The sequence below is a fragment of the Dipodomys spectabilis genome, unplaced genomic scaffold (genome assembly GCF_019054845.1).
Source record: "Dipodomys spectabilis isolate Male_0828 unplaced genomic scaffold, ASM1905484v1 ptg000098l, whole genome shotgun sequence".
Lineage (NCBI taxonomy): Eukaryota > Metazoa > Chordata > Mammalia > Rodentia > Heteromyidae > Dipodomys > Dipodomys spectabilis.
The window spans coordinates 18,033,328-18,046,752 of NW_024870775.1; the positions used below are offsets into that span (position 1 = coordinate 18,033,328).

At 37.1% G+C, this 13,425-nt stretch overlaps 1 protein-coding gene across 1 annotated transcript in view; it reads right to left on the bottom strand.

Moving 5' to 3' along the window:
• Positions 1–13,425, bottom strand: part of LOC122113557 (centromere protein P) — a 190,760-nt gene that overhangs the window by 157,344 nt on the left and 19,991 nt on the right. Inside the window, exon 5 of the mRNA XM_042686578.1 lies at positions 2,733–2,829. Coding sequence (XP_042542512.1) covers positions 2,733–2,829 — 97 coding nt within the window. The remainder of the gene's footprint in view (positions 1–2,732; positions 2,830–13,425) is intronic.

A 13,425-nucleotide genomic window follows, 5' to 3' on the forward strand; every position in this document is an offset into this window, starting at 1 on the left:
CTGTGACTCAAGTGGTAGAGTGCTAGCCTTGAGCTGAAGAGTGTAGGGACAGCACTCAGTCTCAGAGTTTAAGCCCATTACCAACAAAAACAAAAAAACAACAAAAAGACCCCAGACATATAAGTAATACAATATTTTAAAGCCCAGAAATAAATTTTTATTAAATGGCCAAGTAATTTTCAAGAACAGTACTAAGACCATTCAAAAGGAGAAAGGACAGTGTCTTCGACTAATGAAAATGGATATTCACAGACAAAAGAATCAAGTTGAAGTCATATCTTAAGCTAATATAAAAACTAACAACTAACTCAAAATGGATTAAATACCTAACCTTAAGAACATAAACTAAGCCGGGCGCTGGTGGCTCACACCTGTAATCCTAGCTACTCAGGAGGCTGAGATCTGAGGATCGCCGTTCAAAGCCAGCCCGGGCAGGAGAGACTGTGAGACTCCTATCTCCAATAAACCACCAGAAAACCAGAAGTGGCACTGTAGCTCAAGTGGTAGAGCGCTCACCTTGAGCTGAAGAGCTGAGGGGCAGCACACAGGCCCAGAATTCAAGCCCCACGACCAACGAAAAAGAACATAAACTAAAATTTAAAACAAATGGAAGAAAACCTTTATGAAAATGAACATAGTAATTTCTTGTATAGGACATACCACACCCACACAAACACACACCCACACCAAATCACAGGCAACAAAATATAAACAGGATTTCCGTCAAAACTCACAATTTCGTGCATCAAAAGACATTATCACAAAATTGAAAAGACAATTTGCAGATCATATCTTTGATAAGGTATTACTATCAAATATATAGATTGTACAAGGAAAACTAATCCAATTAAAATATGTGAACTGGACTTATATATCCAGATTTGCCAAAGATATATCAATAGCCAATTAGTATATGAAAAGCTATGCTGTATATGTATATATAGTATATGTTGTAGGGAACTACACCCTTATAAAATGGTGCAGCTTCTATTGAAAAAGTAATATGTGCTTTCTTAAAAAATTGAACTTACCCATGATCAAGGAACTCTACTTTTAAATACATACATTTAAATTAAAAGCAAGACCATAAAGCGATATATTGGTGTACCTCTACTCATAACAATAACCTAAAAGGTGAAAACAATCCAAGTTTCTACCAATAGGATGTCCAAGGAAAATGTGATATATATATTCAATGGAATATTATTTAAATTTAAAAAGTAAATATAGCACATGCTACCATATAAACTTTGAAGACATTATGTTAAGTACAATAATTGAGACAAGACAGACAGCCTAATTGTGTGAGGTACCTAGAATAGACAAAAATTACAGAAACACCAGAGTTCAAGCCCCACGACCAACAAAAAAATAAAAATAAAAATAATTCTTTTGGGGCTGGGAAGGTGGCTCAGTGGTAGAGTGCTTGCCTTGCATGCCTGAGGCCTTGGGTTCGATTCCTCAGCACCACATAAGCAAAAAAAAAAAAAAAATTACAGAAACAGAAAATGGAAGAGTGATTACCAGAGTCTGAGACAAGGAGAGAATGAGAAGATGGTATTTTAATTAGTATGAAGTTTCAGCCTGAAACATATATATGTACACACACACACACACACACACACACACACACACACACACACACACTAGATAGATAGACAGATAGATAGATAGATGGGGGGAGGGGTGGCAGCTATGGTTGCAGAATAATGTGACTTCTTTTTCCATCCTAGTAACTTTACCAACTAGCAAAAAAGACTAAAGCTCTTATCCTCCATGGAAACAATACACCAACTATATCTATAACTGCCTGAAGAGAACCTGAAGTCAAACCAGTTTTGGAAATAAGGACCAAAGCTCACATATCTCACCATCCTCTCAAATACACAACAAACATCAGTATTAGATTTGCTCACTACTATAAAGGCCAACATAGTACCAAATTACTATTGCATTTTACAAGTTGTGAAGTAGACATGTTATTTAATTGTCCTGGTACAAGATATTTTTTAAATCATGAGAAATCCTAAAAGGATTGCAGTCAGGAAACTTGCCATTTTTCATTCTGGAGAAAATCCTATGCCTGACAGATGAACTAACCCAAATAGGATAAATTTAACCATAAGAACCCAAAATGAAGGAGAATTATTACCATCATTAAAAATAATAGTCATGATCTAATTAAGCAAATATTATTTATCATGTTGCATCTTTAAGAACTTGCTTTCTGTACATCACTGATATTAGTAGTATTCAACTGAGTTTTTTATCTGGAGAGATTCCAAAACAATCTAATAAAAAAGAGTATCTTAAAGTATTTTAGACTTGTCTTACTTCACAAAAATCAGGCCTTAATATTTAAACTCATAATGTACAATAAATAAGCAGTTCAAAATAGAGTATGGCTTGAGAAGACTGTATCGCTTCATGACAAGACAGCTATGAGTATATTCTTTAATGGCATTTATTATTTTATTCAAATATCCCGGGTGATTTTTCAAAATGCAGATCTGGAAATCCAAATATTCATTCAAAATATTCTACATTAGAAATTGTTTAGTGATGTATGCAGAAGCTCCTCACTTATTACTAATAACTGCAAATTTCTGAAGCCAATAAACATATTTTCTATTTTTTTGAGAACTTCAAGGGAAGTATGTTATGGCTGAAACTTCAAATTAGCCGAGCTTCATTTTACATAGATACTTAAATTTAGAGACTTTAGACTTTACCTTGAAATGCTTAAATGTGTTCTTACGATGTTCATACCACTCCACAAAAAAATGCAGACTTCGGAAAAACATAAGCAAATCTCTTCTTTCTTCTACTCTGTAAAGTAAGATTCTATGATTAATAAATATCATTAAATGACTAATCCAAACTAGTTTTGTTTTTTTCATCAGTCATGGGGCTTGAACTGAGGACCTGGGTGCTGTCCCTGAGCTTTTCTGCTCTAACAATTTTAGTAACTGCTCCACTTCCACTTTTTAGGTGGTTAATTAGAGATAAGAATTTCACAGCTTTTCCTGCCTGGGTTGGCTTCCTCAGGTAATGCTCAGCTCTCGGCTTCCAGGGTATCTAAGATTCTAGGCATGAGCCACCAGCACCTGGCTTATTACTTCTTTTTCCTTTTCCTATACTATTTGGTATAAATTCTGAATCCTGAATTCTGTACTTCTGTAAGTGTCCTTCCTATGACTACCAATGTTACCATCTTACCCTAGAAATCCCTATTCAAATGTTTAAACTTATCCATTATTTAAATCACTTGGATTCCACATTCTCAACAAAATCATAAAAAATATGCATGTGCCAGTACTGAGGGTTTGAACTCAGAGCCTGGGTGCTATCACACAAGGCTGGCACTCTACTACTTCAGCCACAGCTCCACTTTGAGTTTTTTGCTGATTAATTGAAGAGTCTTACAAACACCAGATGAGGATGGCTCACACCTATACTCTTAGCTACTCAGGAGGCTGAAAGCTGAGGATAACAGTTCAAAGCCAGCCTGCACAGGAAAGTTCATAAGACTCTTAACGTCCAATTAACAACTTAGAAAAGGCTGGAGGTGGCACTGTGGCTCGAGTAGTAGAGCACTAGCCTTGAGCCAAAGAAGCTGGGACAGTGCCCAGGAACAGCCCCAGGAACAGCCAAAAAAAAAAGGGGGGGAGTACATCTCACAACCTTTTCCGCCAAGGCTAGTTTGTGAGCTATAATCCTCATATCCTCTTGAATAGCTAGGATTACAGATGTAAGCCACCTACGTCCAGCTTGTTTTCCATTTTTGATCATGGTAATTTTCAAAAATGTCTAGTACTCAACAGTAAGAAGAAACTAAGTATGCAAGGAATCAAGTATGACCCATTCACAGGAAAAAATAAGAATTGTAATTGAAGACAGAGAAAGAATTACCAGGCAATCTTAAATTATGTTAAAAGAAATCACAGAAACCAGGAAAACAAGTGTGGCAATAAACAGAGAATAAAAATGCAGAAAATTTTTTTAAAAAGAAACAGAGCTGGGAATGTGGCTTAGTGGTAAAGTGCTTGTCTAGCATGCATGAAATGCTGGGTTCCATTCTTCAGTACCATATAAACAGAAAAAGCCAGAAATGGTGCTGTGGCTCAGTGCTAGCACTGAGCAAAACAAGCTCAAGGATAGTGCCCAGGACCTGAGTTCAAGCCCCAAGACTGACAAAAAAGAAAAAGAAACAAAAATTTTAATATTCATAGCCAGGTGTGGTTCATGGTTCAATCTTATTAGGAGGGTAAGGAAGTAGGATTGTGAATTTGAGGCCAGTTTAGGTTACATGACAAGACCCTGTCAAGAGAGAGGGAAGGGGAAAATAGAAGAAATAATTTTAGAACTGAAAATAACAACCATGAAAATTTCACTGAAGGGCTTCTACAGCAGATCTGAATGGGCATAATATTCAGCAAGTGAAACAGGTTAAAATTACTGTAGCTCAAGTGAAATTATTCAGATTAAGAAACAAGAAAGAGCTGCATACAGGTGGCTCACACATACAATTCTACACATGAGACTGAGATTTGAGAATAACAGTTTGAAGCCAGCTTGGACAAGAAAGTCTATGAGACTTTTATCTGCAATGAATGACCCTCCCAAAAAAAATTTTTTTAAAGCTGTAAGTGAAGCTGTGACTCAAGTGATAAAGCACTAGCCTTGAACAACAAAACTCAAGGACAGTGCCTAGGCTCTGAGTTTAAGCCCCAGATCTGGCATGTGTACACAGGAACATGTACACATGTATGCACACACACACATACACACACACACACACACACAGAAGATTTACTTAGCCACCAAAAACAACAGATTGATTGCAGGAAAATAGAAATGGAGACCATAACGTTAACTAAAATAAGCTAGTCCCACAGAGTAAGTAATACGTTTTTTCTAATTTGTGGAAACTAGGGGAAAACAAAACAAAGCAAACAACAACAAAAAAATCCAAGCGGCTAAGAAGGTGGCTTAGTGATAGAGTGCTTGCCTCGCATGCATGAAGCCCTGGGTTTGATACCTCAGTACCACATAAACAGAAAAAGCCAGAAGTGGCACTATGGCTCAAGTGGTAGAGTGCTAACCTTGAGCAAAAAGAAGCTCAAGGACAGTGCTCAGGCTCTGAATTCAAGCCCCAGGACTGGTTAAAAAAAAAAAAAATCCAACGTAACGAAAGTGACAGGGACATGCATGGGGAAGGGAAAAGGGAGGAGAAAATTATCAGCAATACCAGAAGGATGAATAGATCAAAATATATCACATGAATCTATGGTAAGGTCATAATGACAGTATGTATAATTTAATATATACTAATAAAAAACTAAATTGAACTTAAAAGAAGGTGTGAGTCAGGAAAGAAGCATTAGAGGATGCTAAAGGGTGGAAAAATAATTAACTTAACTGCATGGTCATAGACTACATGTGAATTCTAAGTGAAGAAAAAAAATAGGAATCTTACAGTGGAAAAACAGGAAAAAGTTTCATTCAGTGGTCAACCTTAGTATCACCTATGAACCTTAGTATCACCTATGAGGGACATTATGCAAAGAATGACAAGATGTCACGTACACAATATATCACCTACACAATATTTTATCCAAGAATGCTTACAATTAATCACAAGAAAAAAAAACAGCTAACAGGAAAAATCTGCTGTAAAAGAAGAGTAAAAAGAACTGTGTTTTCTAAAGATGACAAAGTTTAAAAAAATGGCAAAGTCGGGCTGGGAAGGTGGCTCAGTGGTAGAGCATTTGCCTTGCATGCATGAGGCCCTGGGTTCGATTCCTCAGCACCACATAAACAAAAAGAAAAAAGCTGGAAGTGGCGCTGTGGCTCAAGTGGTAGAGCACTAGCCTTAAGCTGAAGAGCTGAGGGACAGTGCCCAGGCCCAGAGTTCAGGCCCCAGGACCGGACCCTCCCACACCAAAAAAAAAAATGGCAAAGAAAGGTTGTGGAACTACTCCAGATTAAAGGAAGCTTAAGAGCCAGACTCGGGTGTCTTATACCTGTAATCCTAGTTACTCTTGAGTCTGGAATCTAAGGATCATGGTCTCAAACCAGGCCCCAAAAAACTGGGAAGTAGAGCTGTGGCTCAAGGGGTAGAGAGCCAGCTGTGAGCAAAAAAACCAAAAAACAAAACTCAGAAACAGTGCCAGGGCCAGTAAGTTCAAGCCCCAGGACTGGCATAAAAGGTGGAAGAGGAACCTAGAGACAAACAAGGTGAATATTGTAACAAGCTGAGTATATTCCTGTAATTCCAGCTACTTGAGAAGGGGTGATAGGAGGATACCAGCTCAAAATGAACCAAAGCAAAAAGCTAAAGTATCTTAAAAAGTAAATAGAGGTGGCTCAAGCCTGTAATCCCAGATACTGAGAGTTAGGTGGGAGGTAAGAAAATCAAAGTCTGAGGCCAGCCTGAGCAAAAACTGTACAACCCTAGCTGAGAACAAACTAAAGTCACTAGCATGATGCCCAGAATTCAAACCCTAATCCCATCAAAACAAATTTTTAAAAAAGACATGTAACAAATAAATTAACAGTCAACCCTAAATAGTATGATGCACTGTGAGAGAAAAAAATTCAACAAAGGATATTATGAAACTACCAAAATTGAAATAAATCTATTAAAATTATGTAAATGTCAACTTATGAAGCTCACCCTATACTAGGTTTATGGAAGGGAATATATGTAATAAAAAATGCAGGACTCTGGATACAGCCACAAGATTAAAATTACAGATTCAGAACCCATAATATGGAGGGATCAGCTTCACTACTTGTTCATAAATCTACACATTGTTTTCTATATATTTCAGAAATTGATACATTCAAAAGAATGATTAGCTTATGTATTGGAGCACACAATGTACGCATATGTACCTGTGCCATCAACAGCTGGAAACAACTGGAGACAGAAGTAAAGGAACACAGTTTTTGTTACATTCTGTAATTTCAAGTTCTAAGTTAAAACTTTATGTTGTTGTTATGGTTTGGCTCTTATATGCTCCTCCAAAGCTTATGTATTTAAGACTTGGTCCCCAGTGCAGCAGTGTACAGAGCTGAGGCCTTTGGGAGGTGAGTTCTGATCTTATAAATAGTTAACCATTTATAACTTAATGGGCTATTGAGACAAAGCAGATCAGGAAACATGAGTCAAGGAAAACAGGAACCAGAAATTCAGAGATTAACACTGTGTTAATTAGTAGCTTGATTCAAGCACACGGGTAATATTTTCTTTGGTTTAAACCTTTTTCTCAATATAACATTTATTTAAAAAAAAAAAACAGTTCTTCCACTCTGATGTTGCCAACTGGCTCAAATGATTATTAAATTCTGGGAAGTAAGAATATTTCTTAAAAAGACATCCTGGGGAAATTTTGTTGATAAAATGACTCCTCTGGGACCCAGTTTCCAGGGCCTTACACATTGGAGCTGGAGCAGAGCTGATAATTAATTAGAGTCCCTTGCCCCAGGCAAGACAAGAACAACTAACCATCAAACTGAGGAGACAGTTGCTACTGAGACTCTGAGACTTTCCCACCAAGAACATAAACATGGTTTCAAACAAAAACTGCATTCAAAAGAGAATTCTTAGTTACCACTTCCCCCTTGATTACTGCCCACAGACTGAGAAGCATAGGTTCCTCAAATCCAAATAATAAAACAAACAAAAGTCAATCAAGTGCCAGGACTACAGTCAAGCACCTGCCCAAAGTCACCTGCCACCCTATCAATAGCCCAAATAAAAGTCAAGTGCTCAGCAAGCTGTATTTATCTAAGTCCTTTCTTTTGGTTATAATCATCCATATTCAGAGGCAGACATTTCTTTTTACTGCTTCCTGGGAAATTCATGTAGCATTTCATACAAGAAAAAAAAAATCACCAAAAAAAAAAAAAAGCAATAAAGATGATGACAAAGAGGCTGCAAGCACAGAAAACACATAGCAAAACGAAAGATAATCCCTCCTTGTTAGTAATTTCTTTTGAACGTGGAAGGGGATAAGGGGAAAAGGGATAAGAAAAGGCAATACAGGGTATTACCGAAGTATATTATACATATGTATGAAAATGTCATAATCAAACTCCTCAAATTGTACAATTAACACATGCTAACAAAAAAGTAAAAGACAAGCTGGGGATGTGGCTCAGTGGTAGAGTACTTACGAAACCTGTGCAAGACACTCCCTTCAATCCTCAGTGACATACATACACAAACATACACAAAAAATAAGTTCTCCACTGAAAGAGAAGAGGTGGGCAAATGGATCATGGATCAAATAAAATTTAAAAAAAATATACTGTCCAGGGGCTAGGAAGGTGGCTCAGTGGTAGAGTGCTTGCCTTGCATGCTCGAGGCCCTGGGTTCGATTCCTCAGCACCACATAAGCAAAAAGAAAAAAGCCGGAAGTGGCGCTGTGGCTCAAGTGGTAGAGCGCTAGCCTTGAGCTGAAGAGCTGAGGGACAGCGCCCAGGCCCAGAGTTCAAGCCCCACGACCGGACAAAAAAAAAAATATACGGTCCAGCAGGGTGTGATGGCTCATGTCTCCACCTGTAATCCTACTCAAAAGGCTGAGATCTGAGAATTGAGTTTCAAAGCCAGTCCAAGCAATAGAGCTTATGAGACTTACCTCCAATTAAATATCAAAAACAAAAAACAACAACAACAACAAAAAATAGAAGTAGAGCATCCTTGAGGGAAAAACTAAGGGACAGCATCCAGGCTCTGAGTTGAAGCCCAAGTAGCCACAGCATAGCAAAACAAAACAAAAACACATAGTCCAACATAAGCCACCTATACGAGAATCTCACTTTAAATCCAAAAGACAAAATGAAAAATGGAAAAAGTTATCTTATGTAAACTGAAGCCAAAAGAGTAAAAATGAATTATACTACCACCATTAAAATAGGAAAAAATTCGACTATTACAAGAGAAAAAAGGACATTATTCAGTAACAAAGTTTCATGTGGCAAAAACAATGCTGACTATAAGCATGTAGGTATCTAAAATATGCCACCAAAAATATGAAGTAAAAGTTGGCAGATGTGATAATTCTACAATAGCTAGAGATTTCAAGACCTTATCCCAATAATAGGTAGAACAAGCAAAAAGAAGAAAACACAATAAACCAATTGTATTTAACAGGCCCTACAGAACACTACCCAACAACAGGCAACTAATATGGGAAACTAAAAATAGAATTGTAATCCACCTATTCTGCTTTTGAAATATTTAAAGGTAAGGTCTCAGAAGAAATACTTGTTAAGATCATGTTCACAGCAGTATTATTCACAATGTAGAAAGAACCCACTGTTGGATGAATAGCTGAGTGATGACATACAGCTGAAATGACATACTGTTTCTGCCTTTAAAATGGAAGGAGATTCCAACATACTTTTGTGATTACATATTATCATTACACTAAGTGAAGGTGATGACAGACAATAGTAATGTTCGGTACACTTCAAAAAGGTAGAAGACTTTGAAAGTTTTCATGATAAAGAAATAGTTAAGGAAAAAGATATTTAACTTAATAGATACAAATTATATAATATATACATTTATTGAAAAAATATTACCCCATTAATATGTACAATTTTTACACTTATATGTATTACCTTAAAAGTATATTTAAATTAAAAACCTAGCCAGGGCCTGGTGGCTCATGCGTGTAATCCTAGCTACTCAGGAGGCTCACATCTGAGGATCAAGGTTCAAAGCCAGACTAGGAAAATCCATGAGCTTCTATCTCCATTTAGCCACCAAGAAGACAAAAGTGGAGCTGTGGCTCAAGTGGTGGAATACTAACTAGCCTTAAACAAAAAAAGCTCAGTGGCAGATTTCAAGACTTGAGTTAAAGTCTCAGGACTAGCAATACAAACATAAACACATATACATAGACACACACAAACAGACACACACATACACTCTATCTATCTATCTATCTATCTATCTATCTATCTATCTATCTATCTATCTATCTATCTATCTATCTATCTATCTAAACTATAGACCTATAAAGAACAGCATTTTTTAAAGATAGAGCTTATAGGCCTAACTGACAATATTCCATTTTCTGAACAAATGAGCAAAACCTAGTTCTTCATCATGTGATAAAGAGGCCCAGAAAGTCTTAAGAGCTATAATGACCAAGAGTTAAGTACACACACACACACACACACACACACACACACACACACACACACACACACACACACACACACTCTCTCTCTCTCTCTCTCTCTCTCTCTCTCTCTCTCTCTCTCTCACACCTGGGGAGAAAAAAAAGTTATTTTAAAAAGAGCCTTAAAACAAGAATAATTCACAATTCCTTTGTACCCCATTCCTATTTTCAAAGACATTACTGAAAGAAATTACATGTGTGTGTTGGCTCTTACAGCTGTTAAGATTGATTGTAATTTATCTATTTTTCCTAAGCAATCTCCAAACTTGACTAAATGTAAAACAGATGTTATGGATTTTGTTCACAAAATGTTGGCAGGAACACATTTCAATTTCAACTAAGGCAATCAAAAAACTAAAATAACTCTGAAAGTCTCCTTCTTAAGAGTAAAGGAAAAAAGTGAAGAGGAAATTTAGGATTAAAAACTCTAAAATGTTCTTCTAAAAATAAATTGTTACAAATATTAGGTCCAAAGTCAGATATATCTCAGATGTTAATTCACTAAAATATTATCAGCCACTCTCATATATCGTTGGCGGTAATATAAATAAATATGATTGTTCTGGAAAAAATTAGTCATTTACTATATATTTAAACATACTCTCATCATATGACTAAGTGGTTCCACATTTGGTTACTTATACTACAGAAAGGAAAATTTAGATTCACATGAAAACCTACAGGAATGTTTATAATAGAACCTATACTTGTATATATATGTACTCATTATTCCCTCATTTATCCTTTGGGGGATGACAATTCCAAGAGCCCCAGTAGATGTCTAAAACTGTCAATAATATCACATATATTATATGTTTTCCTACATGTACATAACCATTATAAAATTAAATTTACCAATTATTTCCAATAATAGAACAATTAGAACATTGTACTATAATAAAAGTTATGTCAGGCTCAGTGGTAGAGTGCTTGCCTTACATGCATAAGTCCCTAGGTTCGATTCCTCGGCACCATGTAAACAGAAAAAGCCAGAAGTGGCACTGTAGATCAAGTGGTAGAACTCTAGCCTTGAGCTGAAGAGCTGAGGGACAGCACCCATGCCCAGAGTTCAAGCCCCACAAGTGACAAAATAAATAAATACATAAATATAAAAGTAAAAAAAATAGGAGTTACGTGAATGTATCTTTTTGAAAGAAGACAAATATGAACATTTTCAGGCCACAATGATTACAAGTCACTGAAACTAACGTAATACCTCAAATAAAAAGGTAATATTGAACAGACATACACATTCATACATGGAATTATTATCCTGTTTATACTATAATGTAAAAAGTACATATACATAGGATACCATAGTACATATTGATAGATGAGTGACTAAACAAACTCTAATACAGTGAAACACTTCAGAAATGAAAAGGGTCTGGTACCAGTGGCTCATGTTTATAATTCAGGAGCTGAGATCTGAGGATCATAGTTCAGAGCCAGTCTAGACAGTCAAATCCTCAAGACTCTTATCTCCAATTAAATAGCAAAAAGATGGAAGTAGAGGTATGACTTAACTGGCAGAGCAACAGCCATGATTGAAAAAAACAACAGCAGGCAAGCAAGCAGAGAGAGAGAGAGAAAGGAAAAAGAGAGGGAGGGAGGGAGGGAGGGAGGGAGGGAGGAAGGGAGGGAGGGAGGGAGGGAGGGAGGGAGGGAGGGAAAGAGAAAGGAAGGAAAGAAAGGAAGGGAGGAAGAGAGGGAGGAAGGGGGGAAAGAAAAGAGCAAGAAAGTAAGAAAGAAGGGGAGAGAAAGAGAGAAAGAAAAAATGAAAAAGAAAGAAATGAAAAGACAAAGTCCAGGCATGGTGATTCATCCCTATAATCGCAGCTACTTGGAAGAGAGAGGAAGGAATCACAGTTACAGATCAGCATAGGGGAAAAGTTATGAGATACTCATATCAATAAATGAAACAGGTGGGTATGGTAGTATATGCTTATAATTCCAGCTATGCAGGAAGCAGTAGATAGTAGGATCAGTGCCAGAGGCCAGCCCCACACAAAAACATAAGGCCCTATCTGAGAAATAACTAAAACAAAAACAAACAAAAAAGATTGAGGGAACTGAGCATGTGGCTTAGTGGTAGAATGCTTGCCTAGCATGCATGAAGCCCTGGGTTCGATTCCTCAGTACCATTTAAACAGAAAGAAAAAGTCAGAAGTGGAGATGTGGCTCAAGTAGTAGAATGCTAGCCTTGAGCAAAAGAAGCACAGGGACAGTGCCCAGGCCCTGAGTTCAAGCCCCAGGACTGGCAAAAAAAAAAAAAAAGCAAGGACATAATTCAAGCAATAAGAGCCTAGCAAGTGATAGGCTTTAAGTATTGCAAAAAAATAAAACAGAAGCCGGACGCTGGTGGCTCACGCTTGTAATCCTAGCTACTCAGGAGGCTGAGATCTGAGGATCACGGTTCAAAGCCAGCCCGGGCAGGAGAGACCGTGAGACTCCTATCTCCAATAAACCACCAGAAAACCGGAAGTGGCGCTGTAGCTCAAGTGGTAGAGCGCTCGCCTTGAGCTGAAGAGCTGAGGGACAGCGCCCAGGCCCAGAGTTCAGGCCCCACGACCGACAAAATAAATAAATAAATAAAACAGAAATCTTTAATTCCCATACTCTGGGTAGCAAGAAATTTTCTTTTTTCCCATTACGCTCAATTTTCTCCTGTTACACTAAAATAAATCCTTGTTAAAACTTTCACCTTTTGAGACTCTCTTTTGAGAAACACATTGAAATGCTTTTACATGACTGGATATGACGGACCTGTGATTTTCGTATGGAAACTTGAAGCTGGGGAAACATCTCATCCATTATCCAGTGACAAACTGGATAGCTGGAGCCAAAAGTTGAATCTCAAAAAACAAAGGAAACAAAGATGGTAACCACTATTAATCATCCTTGCAATTTGCCATTAGGGTGCATGTTAAAGAATTGGAACTTTTAAAAAGGATTAAAGAAAAATAAACTAATTTATTATCACAATACAATATGGTCTTAATAAAAGTCTTGGCCACTCTTTAAATGGGAGTTCTGATTTTAATACTATTCTCCAGCTACACTCACTTTGTAAAAGGCAGGAAAAATGGTCTGAAATTCTCCAGGCAAAGCTTTTTCTATGGCAGAAATCTCATTACAAAGAAAAAACTTGGATGCTATTCCAAGCACCCTGGGAAATTAGATGGATTTAAGGTTGTAACTGCTCCTTTGCCTATTTCTTAAC